The sequence below is a fragment of the Kryptolebias marmoratus genome, linkage group LG6, assembly GCF_001649575.2.
Source record: "Kryptolebias marmoratus isolate JLee-2015 linkage group LG6, ASM164957v2, whole genome shotgun sequence".
NCBI classification, from domain to species: domain Eukaryota; kingdom Metazoa; phylum Chordata; class Actinopteri; order Cyprinodontiformes; family Rivulidae; genus Kryptolebias; species Kryptolebias marmoratus.
In genome coordinates, this window is record NC_051435.1 from 22,705,511 (window position 1) to 22,718,348 (window position 12,838).

At 38.2% G+C, this 12,838-nt stretch overlaps 2 protein-coding genes across 4 annotated transcripts in view; both read left to right on the forward strand.

Annotated features, from left to right (window-relative positions):
* cacnb4a (calcium channel, voltage-dependent, beta 4a subunit) overlaps positions 1-3,979 on the forward strand; it is a 40,039-nt gene extending 36,060 nt beyond the window's left edge. For all 3 annotated transcript variants that reach the window (XM_017421155.3, XM_025006978.2, XM_017421157.3), the window contains 3 exons: positions 1,109-1,204; positions 1,334-1,510; positions 2,060-3,979. In XM_017421155.3, the coding sequence (XP_017276644.1) occupies positions 1,109-1,204; positions 1,334-1,510; positions 2,060-2,323 (537 nt within the window). In that variant the 3' untranslated portion in view covers positions 2,324-3,979. The remainder of the gene's footprint in view (positions 1-1,108; positions 1,205-1,333; positions 1,511-2,059) is intronic.
* A 97-nt stretch (positions 3,980-4,076) lies between these two features.
* The window catches only part of arl5a (ADP-ribosylation factor-like 5A), a 12,600-nt gene continuing 3,838 nt past the window's right edge, over positions 4,077-12,838 (forward strand). The window contains exons 1-4 of the mRNA XM_017421086.3: positions 4,077-4,435; positions 8,406-8,466; positions 8,610-8,757; positions 10,636-10,719. Of these exons, the coding sequence (XP_017276575.1) occupies positions 4,390-4,435; positions 8,406-8,466; positions 8,610-8,757; positions 10,636-10,719 (339 nt within the window). The 5' untranslated portion in view covers positions 4,077-4,389. The remainder of the gene's footprint in view (positions 4,436-8,405; positions 8,467-8,609; positions 8,758-10,635; positions 10,720-12,838) is intronic.

Consider the following 12,838-nt stretch of genomic DNA (forward strand, 5'->3'; position numbering starts at 1 on the left):
ATAAATAAATGTTTTTTGACCTGTTTCAAAAACCTTGGGATTGTTGCATCACAATCCTTGTTACCTAGCAACCCCGAGCCTGGCCCAGCCCCTCACCTAGCAACCCAAGTGGAGGTCCACCCACTTCATTACAAGAAGACCATCACGTTTGCTCTGCTGGTTCTACCGCTAAACAATATCTGCTGGAAAAGGAAAATGTTCTCTTGTCGGTTGCAATATAGAACATGTGTCCATACATGTTCTCCCAGTCACAGAGAATAGAGTTGCATGGCTTCATTTTATTTTTGATGGCAACGTCCTCATGATATTGCCAAACAAAAGTTGTAGTTTGCCCAAATCATATCAGGAAGGGGTCCTGCGTCTCACATTACATTACCTACAATATCTGCACATTTACTGCTGGAATTGTAGTAAACTGAAATTGATAGTCTCCATTAGCTACAGTGTGAGAAAAAAGGTTGCATTTGCGGGAAAAAAAAACAAAAACGGACTGTGTGCTGAATTATTGTGCTGATATCAGCTGCTGGACTTCACATCACGGCACACTCTGCCGCACTCAAGCTGAGCAGATTGTGGCGCAGAGGTGGAAGCGAAGCAGAATCCTCAGAGTTTGAATTAAAACGATATATATGTGCATCAGATCCGCAATGTTTAATCCTTCAGTGAGTTTTTTTGTTTTGAGTTGGGACACTGAGTTGGGAGGGCGTGGCCAACAGCAGCTTATTTGCATAATAGTGACGTAGCCCTAAAACTCATTCTGAAATGAGCTCAAAACAGGCAGAACTGATCAGGTGAAATCTCAACATCTGACAATGATTTTGTGTATTAAATGTAACGAACATGTTTTGTATAGCCCACAGACCTATCCTGACTTATTCAAGGAAGCATGATAGGTCCCCTTTAAATTATTTTATTTAAGTTTTACAATAAAAATAGAAGAAATCAATCTATGTAGCACTTTAATTCACTGGCCTCGCTTCTCTTACACTAGCATGTAACAGGTGTAACTGTGTCTTTATTCTTTCTTTCTTTCTCTTTATTTCGAACAGACAAATTCCACGGTTAAAGATGCGCAATTGTGTTTTTCCACTGTGTATTTATTCCACAGGTCCTGCAGCGGCTGATCAAATCAAGAGGAAAATCTCAAAGCAAACACTTGAACGTGCAGCTTGTTGCAGCAGAAAAACTATCCCAGTGTCCATCTGTGAGTCAACTTTAAACGCACGTTTAGATCTAAAGACGCAGCGAAAGCTGAGTTAACTTTCAGTTTACAACATGTGGAGAAATTTGCATGCACCAACTGCACTTCTCGTTTCTCCCTCTCCCACCTCAGGAGATGTTTGATATCATTTTGGATGAGAACCAGCTGGAAGATGCCTGTGAACACCTGGCGGAATACCTGGAGGCCTACTGGCGCGCTACACACACTTCACTTAGCACGCCACTCAACCCCCTGCTGGGACGCAATCTGGGCTCCACGGCTCTCTCTCCATATCCTACTGCCATTCAGGTGAAGTTATCGAGCTAGCGAAAAAAGTTATCCCATACTTTTCTGTTTTGTTAGGTCGATTAAAACTTGGTCTTCTAAGTTATTTGCCAATGTTCATGTGAGCTCTACTTTAGAAACCGTCTTATCACTGTTAATTTAGCATTACACAGTTTTTTATTCCACGGTTATTGGCTAGCCCAAATAGCAGTGGCAGCACTAGCACTCCTGGTGAAGCCTGGGGAACTTTTTGCAAGAATATTTCATATTTCTGCCAGAATAACCATGTAATTTGAGATTGAAAGCAGCGTAAAGGTTTCTAAAATAAAGTTGAAGTAGCAGTTTAGAGCTGCTTCAACACAGCAGTAATCCAATTTGTTTTTGGGCCCGCTCGGACTAGCTATTAGCTTGTCTGTCTGGCCAGAATTAGACTATATTTAACCAAACTGAGATCGTTCAAAGACCTATTTACAGTGGGTAACGGTTCATAATCTTTCCATCAAACTCCACTTTTAAAGATCTAAACTAAGCTTTTAAAGTCTGTTGTTGTTTTTTTCTTCTTCACTCAAATAGGCCCAAAGAAACCGAAACAGCAACCACACAACAACGGACCATTCACCCGTTGAACGCCACAGCTTGATGCCTGCCGATGAGAACTATCATAACGAACGAGCACGGAAGAACTGCAACCGTCTGTCCTCTGGCTCGCAGCATAGCAGGGACCACTCTCCACTGATGGAGGAGGACTACCAGGACCCCTATCAGGACTCTTACAAGCCTCACCGTAATCGAGGATCTCCTGGAAGCTACAGCCAGGACTCCAGACACCGACTTTAAGCTGTAGTCCCCTGTCTGCTCTGAGGTGTAGATCTTTGTCTCTGAACATCCTGAACAGCTGAGGCAACATCAGCTGCTCCGTTATAATAAATCTGCAACATTTTTAGTGTACTGTAACAACCTCTTATTTCTGTGTAGTACCTCATCTCCCTTTTTGCCATGACTGCTGTCAAAGAGGATCTTTTCATTGCTTTGATGTGAACAGGCTGCACATGTAGCACAAGAACAAACTTCATGTTTTTAAAGAATAGGTCAAATTTAAAACACTTTTATAATTGTGCCCCACTAATGGCATGTAAGTAAAGTAAGCTAGCAAGTGAACGTATGCGGACTAGACTCTTCCTGCTAACTCAGCTGTCACTGTAGCATGTAGGTGGGGCTGTGAGTCCATGTCACTGCCTGACAGAAGCCAGTGCCAGACATTATTCTGCAGCAATGAATAGCACAGAACTTGTTTGAACATATCCAGGAGCTGATGGAAGCGGAAGATGACGCGTCTCTAATGCTACTAAAGTTTGTGCCGCTGTCCTCGATGTGAGTGTAAAGAAAATGTTCAAAATCGTGAAAGCTCGTTCCCAAAATCCATAGATTTGTCATTTGTTTTGAAGCAGTTTGCTTTGTTTTCTGTTCAGTTCATGCAGTAGCTTTCTTTCTCTAAGTTTTACTCTTTTTTTTTTCAATTACATAGAATTCATGTGGATATGATCTATTTCAGAGCTCAAAACCTCAGGAATGAGAGGTCATTAAGACCTGAAAGTGTAGCGTTTATCTTCTTACCCGGGAATTTGAGTGTATGATTTACTGTGGTTATTAAAAACGTACTAAAAGAAGGAAGGTAGACTTGATTGGTTACACCAGTGTGTTTTTCCCATGCATGTTTTTCTTCTCTTCTGTCAAGAATTGAGCAGGATGTCATTTGGAGGTAATCAAAGAGGACTTTAGTATGTGACGCAAAGAGGGCTTCCATATGTAAATATCGCCAAGATAATTAAAAAAAAAACTTAATATATTTGAATTTCTGTTATCAGTAAGTCAGATTACATTCCATTTATTTATTTATTTCAGAGTATTGCATATATGTCACTAAAGAAAAAAATTTTTGTTTCACTAAAGATTTTTATAAAATAAAGAATTACTAAAACACTTTCATGGTGTAGCAACAAATCATAATCCTCTTCCATATGTCCAGCTGTAGCTTTCTTAGTTATTTTTTATTTGAGTTTCATTCAAACGTTCTGATCAGTGGGAAATACATAGTTACTTCTGCACAACTTTTCGGCCATGTGTCTTTTAAGTAAATGTACAGCAGTTTCCCCTTTTTGGTAATAGTTTTGTACATGTATGCTGCCAGATTACAGGAAAAAACATAGCATAACTTTTTATTAACATCATCTTGTACCTTTTAAAGTTCATATAGAGGGATTTTTATTTAATAAGCCAGATAGCTCTCATTGTGCAGTAATTCTGGAAAAGGACACAAGGACACTGTTCTTTCTCTCCACATACAGTTGCTTTTGTTGTTTCCAATAGCGTAGTATAAGCACCAATATACAGATTTGAATACTGCTTGTGAGAGAATGATGCATTTATTCGAAGTTTGTGTGCACTATCTGTCATTTTACAGCTGTATAATTGAAATAAACTATTATGCCATTGTATAGATTCCTCTGTTTGTTTTTCCCAAACACTTTATGTACATATTATATTGTATTTATCATAGCATATTATAGTCTAAGAGTGCGCATGCGCAAAGTTGACAGCCCAGCGTACTTTACAACAACCAGCTGATGTCAACCTTATGGCCACAGCGATTTTTGCGTTTTTGTTTTTTCTTTCTAGCAGGGCATTAACCGTCCTATTTATATATACTTTTTCTGGAACAGCTACACTTAGGATGAATTCACACAAGGATGGAGGTTGTGGTGAAACGATTAAATAATAGCTTTTTGTCGGCTTAGTTAGCAGGCTAGCTAGCTGGGTGAAGTTGATAGCACTGCCATCAACGCTAGCTAGCTAAGTTACAGAGGATTATCACAAACTGGCATCCGAAAACTTCGCCGTCAGCCATGGGGATACTATTTACAAAGCTATGGAGGCTTTTTAATCACCAAGGTAAGAACTGTGCCGTGGGAAATAACACGACATTGTCGAAGGCATCGTAGCTGAGTGGCCTCTGTGGCCAGAGGCCCGTTGTTGGATCCAGTTTTTCAGTCAGGATGATTTAGTGAAGTCTTTCTGTTCTAATGCCATTCAATGTGTAGGATAACACTACGGTTACTCCGGGTTTTTAACGTTTTGTGTCACTTTTTACACTGATAAACAGCTCCGGTTTCCACAAAGCTAAAAGCATCGTTTGTTAATTAGCTTTCGAGCGTTGTGTTGGATTATTTATGCTCGCGGTTCTTCTAGCGCAGGTAAGAGAAACCACGTCCTCCGCCGTGGCTGGGGATCTGGATTCAGTGCATAGGACGTTTCGACACCCCTGTAACACGAATCCCGCCTGTGCTGAGCCCGGGTGAGCGGTGTTGTGACAGCAGAGAGGTACACAAGCAGACATCAAATTAGAAGCCAGGGAATAACATCGGCAGCGTTCATCACATTGTCCGTGTAATGTCAAGAGCACAGATGACCCTACATCTATTGATTTGAACTCTTAGTCAGTTTATCCACAGTGAGGCTGTCAGCTGTTTATACCAGGACTCTCTAATGTCTAACATTCATGCCTCTGGTGCAGTGATGAATGCAGTCATGTCAGCCACAGCACTAAATGGAGAAATTTTACTGTGATGTGATCATATTCGAGCTTGGCTCTTTTTTTTACTTCCATTTATTATTTCCCTAGTATCTGCAAAAGTTTTTAATGTTAAATTTCTTGTCTTAACATGACTCTCAAAATCAGGGGTAATCTGACCTGGTAATCACCTCTTCATGTTCTGCAGAAATCTGTTAATCACCCATTGATTCAAATCAGATGTGTTGGAGCAGAGAAACAAGTAAAACATGCAGGATAGTGGCGCTGGAGGACAAGGGTTGTCTACCCCTGCTCTGTAGTCACAGACCTGGTTTGAAGGTGGATGAAATTCATGCAGCTGCATTTAAAGTAGTTAACGACTTGTTTTTTTCTTTTGATGCAGCCTGCATGCAAGCAGCTGAAATCACACCTGAATGACCTTTTTTTTTTTTTAGTCTGCACATCTCTCTTTCCAGTTGCAGTTCGTTGACAGTGTGCTGTGTGCACACTGTTAAAGCTTAAATTTTGATGAAACAAGAGCCTTACTTTGACCTTTGCAAATTTGTTTTAGACTGCTTTCACTTCCTTTGTGTTTTTGTCTACCTCCTGTAGCCTTTGTGTAGTCCTAAAATGGAGCTGGATATTATTGTAAAAACTTGTATAGTTTTCTTTTTGATTATTATGAAAAATATATTGACACCAAGATTAAGATTCCCATAAAACGAAACCTGACAAACTCCCTTCATTGCTTTGTAACTGAATCCTCCTATTTTTTTACCCATTTGTGTCTCAGAGTAACTTTGTTGTGCTCCACAGCGCCCGCATTTGTACAAAACGTCCACAAGCTCTTTTTTGATGTTGTAAACAAGTCTCACTCTATCCAAGAATACCAAGATCTGAGTAATCGTGGCTCATGAGGAGTTCCTGGTGTAACTCATTGAGGAAAGAAGTGTTGTGACTTGTTAAAGTTAATTCCCTGTGCCGAACATTGCACATCCTGCAATTTGACTATATCACTTAATACGGGTTTAAACTAAGTATTAATCTATTCTATAATTTGTGTATATCTTTATTTATTAGAACTCATATTACAGGGTTTAAAGTAGTTGCAGTTTTTTTTCTACCACATTCTTTGCAAAACCTTGTATGAGAGATGGTAATGTACAAAAAGATCTGCTGAATTTATGCTGATGTTAGCTCATTAAGATGTTTGCTAACCAGTGGTCATAGAGTTAAAAGCTTTTATTAGACTTAGTTTGGGCTGGGAAAACTAGATGGGAAATTTAAAAACAGTCAAATCAATTATTTAGGGTGGTTTTCCAAACTGTACATGATTTGTTTTAAGCTACTATTTGCAAACTATACAATCACACATAAAGAATATTGTCCTGAATAATGTCAAATGGTCCAATTTGAAAGAGTTTATTCCAGTAGTTTTCCAGATATATTGCTATGCAATTCTGAAATGCAGGATTGCAATCAATGTAAACAAAGCTCTTTTATCTGCATACTTTACTCAACAAGTTTGAGCATAAATGCGTACTAGTACATCAAAATTGTCAGACTTCTCAGTCCCAAATGTCTCTTCCATGGACGTCACCATTGTTGACAGATTTTCAGTCACTTCGGCTGTTTCTGTAGGTAAACAAACGCACGTGTTGGTTGGCAGCCACTTACAAATCTTTAATTTAAGCACACATCGACCCTCAATAAGAGGAAAAAAAGTGCAGATGTTGTGCCTTTTATAAATTATTTATTAATTTATTATTGACCAGTCTTCATGACTTTGCAGTGAGTAACTTTTAAACACTTGTTTGTTGTACAACCAACAAAGCAAATCACAGACTTCACCGGCCTGTTGTGATGTCTTCTTAACTAGAGTCGCAGCAGTTTGTGACGCTGTCAGCTGCTTTCCAAATGGACAAACACATTATTATTGACACGTGGCTTACTTGCTTGTGACTAGTCTGTAATCGGTCTCTACGGGAGTCTGACTAGGCTTTGTTGGAGGAAGAACATTTATTTATCTAGTCTTACTTTTCCTCTTTGTTGGCTTTTCATCAGACGGACTTGTTGCTTTTTCCTTTACGTTTCAGCCTGCGGTGGCACTGTGCTGTCAGCATTTTTATTTTGTGGTCACGTTAGAACGGAAGGACCCATCATTTGTAAGCTCCTTCAGAGGATTTGTGAATTTTCCATTGACCAATTAAATGTTTTCTGTTGCGACTCAGTGAAGCAGAACTGCAGAAATTAATACATTTCTTAGACTTTTCTGCCCCTGAATGAATAAAAATCCTCATGCTTGCACATTTTTCTGTATCCTGTATAAACTGTAAGGTCAGATTGCTGACATTTACAGCCAGGTAACAATGTTGGTGTATATCTTTGCAGATAATTTTACAACTGTAAGTCAAGTCGTTTGCCTGACTGATGTTTTACAGCTCCCTAAAGGAAATTCAAGTCCGTTTACCATTGTAGGCGTCTACGGAACATTTTTGACATGTCACACGCTAAACGAAAGTTGAAGCTAATGCCATTTAAGACCAAGATGAGCGGCAGATTAAATAAATCTTCTCTGTGCATGATGTCTGTTGGGTGCGTGTGCCAGGCTTTGCTTTCAGACTTAAAGATAATTCTGATAAGCTTCATTTCCAAACATGGAAGACCAAAGCAGTGGAAGAACGTGGATTTGATCTCATTCTGTCATGCTCTAGTTTCTCTTAATTACTTATTTGACTATCACTAATAAAACAAATGAGTCTTTGTTCTTTTCTTTTTTTTTAAGAACTCTTGTCACCAGACCTGATACTTGGCAAACTAATTAAGTTCAGGGTTTGAGAATGATTTTAATATTGTTGATGCCTCAAGCTGTGTTTTTAATAAATACAATGCAGAAGCACAACCCCATCTTTGATCCCTCATGTTGTGCCATCTATTAAAAAAGGAAAAAAAAAAAAAGTTTTGTTAAATGCTCAATAAGCTGCCAACCAATCCTATTTGTCACGTCTTGTTTATATTTTCATTAGGTAACCCCCTGCAATGGAGCAGCCAGCCTAGATATACACTTGAGAAATTTTTACTGTAACAAATTTGTGGGTTTGACGTAAACCGTCTGCAGCATCATAGTGTCCCGGTGATTCTAAGTTTGCAAAGCTACACAATTTATCCCCCCAAAATTTGTGCTGAATACAAAAGGCCCGTGCACCCCTACAGCAGAAGACATTTTTATAAACAGACTACGTGGCTGAGTTTACATAGCAGTCATGCATCAGTCACCAACACTTAACCCATGTATTGATGTCACTGTTGGTCTGTAAAGTCTTTATAAATGTTTTTGCCTTTTTCTTTCAGAGCACAAAGTCATTATTGTGGGCCTGGACAATGCAGGAAAGACTACAATTCTTTACCAGTTGTAAGTATCATACTAAAGTGCTCTCAGTTGTACTCTATATATATGGTCAACTTTTTTAAAGTTAATATAAAGCCTAATAAATCTCGGCTTCTTCGTGTGATTTATACACTGAAAGGATTTTTTCTTCTTGTGGTATGTGACAGTTCAATGAACGAGGTGGTACATACCTCTCCTACAATTGGAAGTAATGTGGAGGAGATTGTTGTGAACAACACCCACTTCCTGATGTGGGACATCGGGGGCCAGGAGTCCCTTAGGTCATCATGGAATACGTACTACACAAACACAGAGGTGATTATTGTTCTGCTTTTATTTAGCCCTGGCTTAATGCTAATCAAATAAGGATTCTCAAATCAGAAAAAAATAGGCCAAGTTGAAAGATACAGAGTTAAAAGAAAGCTTTTCCTTATTATGCATTATAGACACAAGATATATATATATATATATATAAAACTGAGCAAAGATGGTCAACACATGCATGAGAAAATCATTGAGAAAACCTGTTGCTCAAAAAAAAGTTTTTGAAACGGATTTGAATATCGATCCCTTTACAATGCGTAGTTTCTATAAAATACTATATAAATTTAGGTGCATAAGATTAAGGACACAAACCTGAGGCAGATGCCAGTAAACCTTGATCCAGACACTTAATTGAGACTTTTTTTTAACCACAATGGCAAGGAATTACTTTGGCAAGGAATTACTTTGGGAAACCTTTATAAGCACTACACTAGATTTGAAACTTGGCACCTATTACTCTTAAAAGAGGCACTCAGTTACTCTTGGCGCTAATCCCGTGGATTTGAAAGCGTCATTAACAGGTAAAACAAGTTTTGGGCTCAGATGAATCTGCATTCTACATTATTGACATAATTGACATGAATTGAAAGGACAACTTGTATTGTAATCGTCATAAAATCTAAATACCAAGCTTAGTGGTGGTATGGTATTGTTCAGGGGCCTTGGCAAAGAAAATTACATTTCAATAATAATAATAATAATGGAGAGGGAAAAAAAAAGATTATGGAACCAGATATTTCCATCTAAATAACATTTTTTTCCATTAAGAAGCAAATTTATTTTTACAAGAAAATATAGAAAAATGAAAAACAATAATCAGAGATATTAAAGTGTACCTTCATATTTGTGTAATAAGCAAAAACTCTCCTTTCTGACATAGAACTAAGATCTAAATGAATGCAGTCCGTACAACGAGATGAAAGGAAATGATTCAGTGTGAAAACATGTTGCATTTAGCTGACACTTTGTCTCTGACAAATATGTTGAACAAGGCTGTGGTCTTCTGAATAGGAGAGTTGTTCCGAGCCTCTTTGCCTTGAACAGTTTTTTTTTTTTTTTCAAACAACAAAAAACGAGAGAGCGCTTATGAAAGGGCGAATAAATGTGTTAAAGTCTGTATTTCGAATGAAAGCGGAACTTTGGTCACAATTCGAACGTACAAACCCACCAGCAGCTAAGACTGCACTGTTCAGATGTGAAATTAATAATTTATTAATACAGTAAATTATGTGAATTCCACTATGAAAGATAAAGTTCAGAGAGAAGGCATTAAACCAAAATGCATTGGATCCAGTTAGGAGAAATAGTTTAATTGGAACCAGAATAAAGAGCTAACGACTAATCTAATAGGAGCAAGATTAGACTTGAGGCAGAAAGTTAAATCATTTAAATTACTTAATAACAAATTAATGAATTACCCTCAGGTGTAAATAAAGTATCCATTCATTTATTCGTTCTAAAGTGAATTGCTGTTTAAGTGAACTGTATGTTTTACATTTTTACACCACTGCAGAAATATTAAACATTTTTTGCAGGAACTAGCCCTGGCTTCATCAGGCTGAAGTAACAACTACTTAAACTCCTTCTGCTAAAGTAATTGCATTTTGAAATTGCATTTTATGTTTTGTGATATAAAGGTTTATAATATAGTATTTTCACGAAAACTCTGATTGGAGTTGTTATAAGAGTTTAAAACACTGCACTGCTATCCATTTTGCTGTCTAGTGGAAATGAGTTAACCCATTGTCTGTGAGTTGCCTGTTTCTGTGATGAAGGTCTGTTTTGTGTTGAAGTGTTTGTGGTCTGACTAAATGAAGTTGCAGTGTTCTGTTATCAATTGTCCTATCTATCCTCATTTTCCCTGTGTAGTTTGTAATTGTGGTGGTCGACAGCACAGACAGAGAACGGATCTCTGTGACCAAAGAGGAACTCTACAGAATGCTAGCACATGAAGTGAGTACAAATTAATAATGGTGCTTGTGATTGTATCAGTAGAATGTAAGTTTATTATATGTATTTATCACATCACAGATGTATGGTTTTAGTTTATGTAAATGATTGGAGGTGAATAATTTTCTGTGCTTCAGTCAGTCTTCCTTTATTGGCAGTACTGCCTGTCACAGTGACACAAGGGATGTTTCACTTTTTCAGTCAGCAGATTGTTAAAGGTCAAATGGGAAGTGTGTTGAAGCTAACATAAATCAAAAGAAAGTCATAAAAGGTGCTTGTTTTCAGAGTCTCCCATTTAAAAAAAAAAAAAGCAACATTTACTCTAATTTAAGATTAATGAGTAAAGATAAAAAAATATAATACTAGGGTCTTTTCAGCATTTTCCTTGATCGCTCAGAAGTGTGACGTATCGAGTGCCAAAACAGGAACGTGAACAAGGCGGTAAACGGCAAATACAGACAGTGTGGGGGTGAAATGGTTCAGTGTATTACAATTAATTGTGTAAACTGACCCAAAACTCCAACAGCCGAGTCATTCTTCAGCTTCCTGAAGGACGAGAAAGTTTGATGGATGTGGTTAGTTTATCTCCTGGTGAAAATTACAACCCAGAGTCTGAGACTGGCTGTGGAGTGAATGTTTGGAAGAGGACCATCTGAAATACAAACCTTCACCTGCTGTCTGACCACCACCCTCCCTCCGCCTAGCACAGTTCAGATGGGAAACTCCTTGAAGACTGTCTGACATCATTGTAGTCTGGGGGTTCCTCTTGTGAAAAGTGGGGCTCCAATCGACAACAGCATCACTCCAGACCAAAAAAACAAACAAAAAACGGTACTTGTTACCAAAACTTGCTTCTTTTGATAAACTCTGTGACAGTACCCTCTTCAGTGTCCTACAGCGGTCTGCCACAGCTGGCCCCGCCTCCTTCTACGGCACCAACCAAGGAGGTAACTCCGCCCACACAATCAGCCCATTTCAGGATTCTGACAGAAAACATCTAAAAACAAGTCATTAATGTTTTATATCAGAGAAATGGACCACTGGGGTGTTTCATGATGTTGTTTAACTTAAAGAAAAACATGAAAACTCTTTTTTTTTTTTTTTTTTTAAATTTTATTTATTTCACTTTTTCAGCTTCCTCATTAGCTTTTGGTTTTTTGAAAATACCTTTACACAACTTTAGTATATGAGCATGTTTACAGAGAAGCAATACTCACAAAGCCAAATTTTGAACAACGGTACTTTTATTTTTTTTAATAGCCCATTTTAAACAACTTCACTTTTGACAAAAGTTCTTTGTCATTAAGCTTAAACCAAAAGCTTTCAGCATCTTCAGATTATTATGTGCTTATAATCTGAACTGCTTCACGCTACATGAATCATCTGTAATGGGTGGATTTACACCAAGAGGTATATTTATAGAGTGGGGGTACAGATTTGACTTACTTTTGTCAAGCTGTGGAAGTCATCATGCAGACAAGTCTCACAACATTCACATAAAACTGTGAATTACCCCGTTCATTTATTTTTTATTTATTTAATTTTTTATGAAGTGAGGTTGTGTGGAGTAGTTTTCAGTCATCAGTATCTTACCTCCAGTAGACTGTGATCAGAGGAAGTGGAGTTCAGGACGCTGCGTACAGTTTTGAGCTGCAACACAAATGTCCGGTTGAAAAAGTAGCATCAGCGTAAACGACCTTCTCGTGGAAAAGTAACAAACTGTAGTCATTCTTAATATAGTGTTTGCTTGAACTGCATGGAAAGTCTTTGATGTAGATGTTTGAAATTTGCTGTTAAATGAGTGCCCGTTAGCGTAAATGCTTCAAAAGAAATTTCTCCCTGGTTCTCCAAATTGTAATTACCGGTATTCTCACTGTGGCCTACAGGATGGAAGATACTGACCACTCATTAGGCCCGAGCAGCGACAGCGCTGCGAAGGCCTATTGGATCTGCTATGTTTCTTATTATTATTAGGCCCGAGCAGCGACAGCGCTGCGAAGGCCTATTGGATCTGCTATGTTTCTTATTATTACAATTCTTTGCGTTCTTAAAACGCTAATTTGGAGGTCTAAACATATTCCAAAAGTCACCAAATTTCACCGAAAATTGTCCCCCGCGAGAA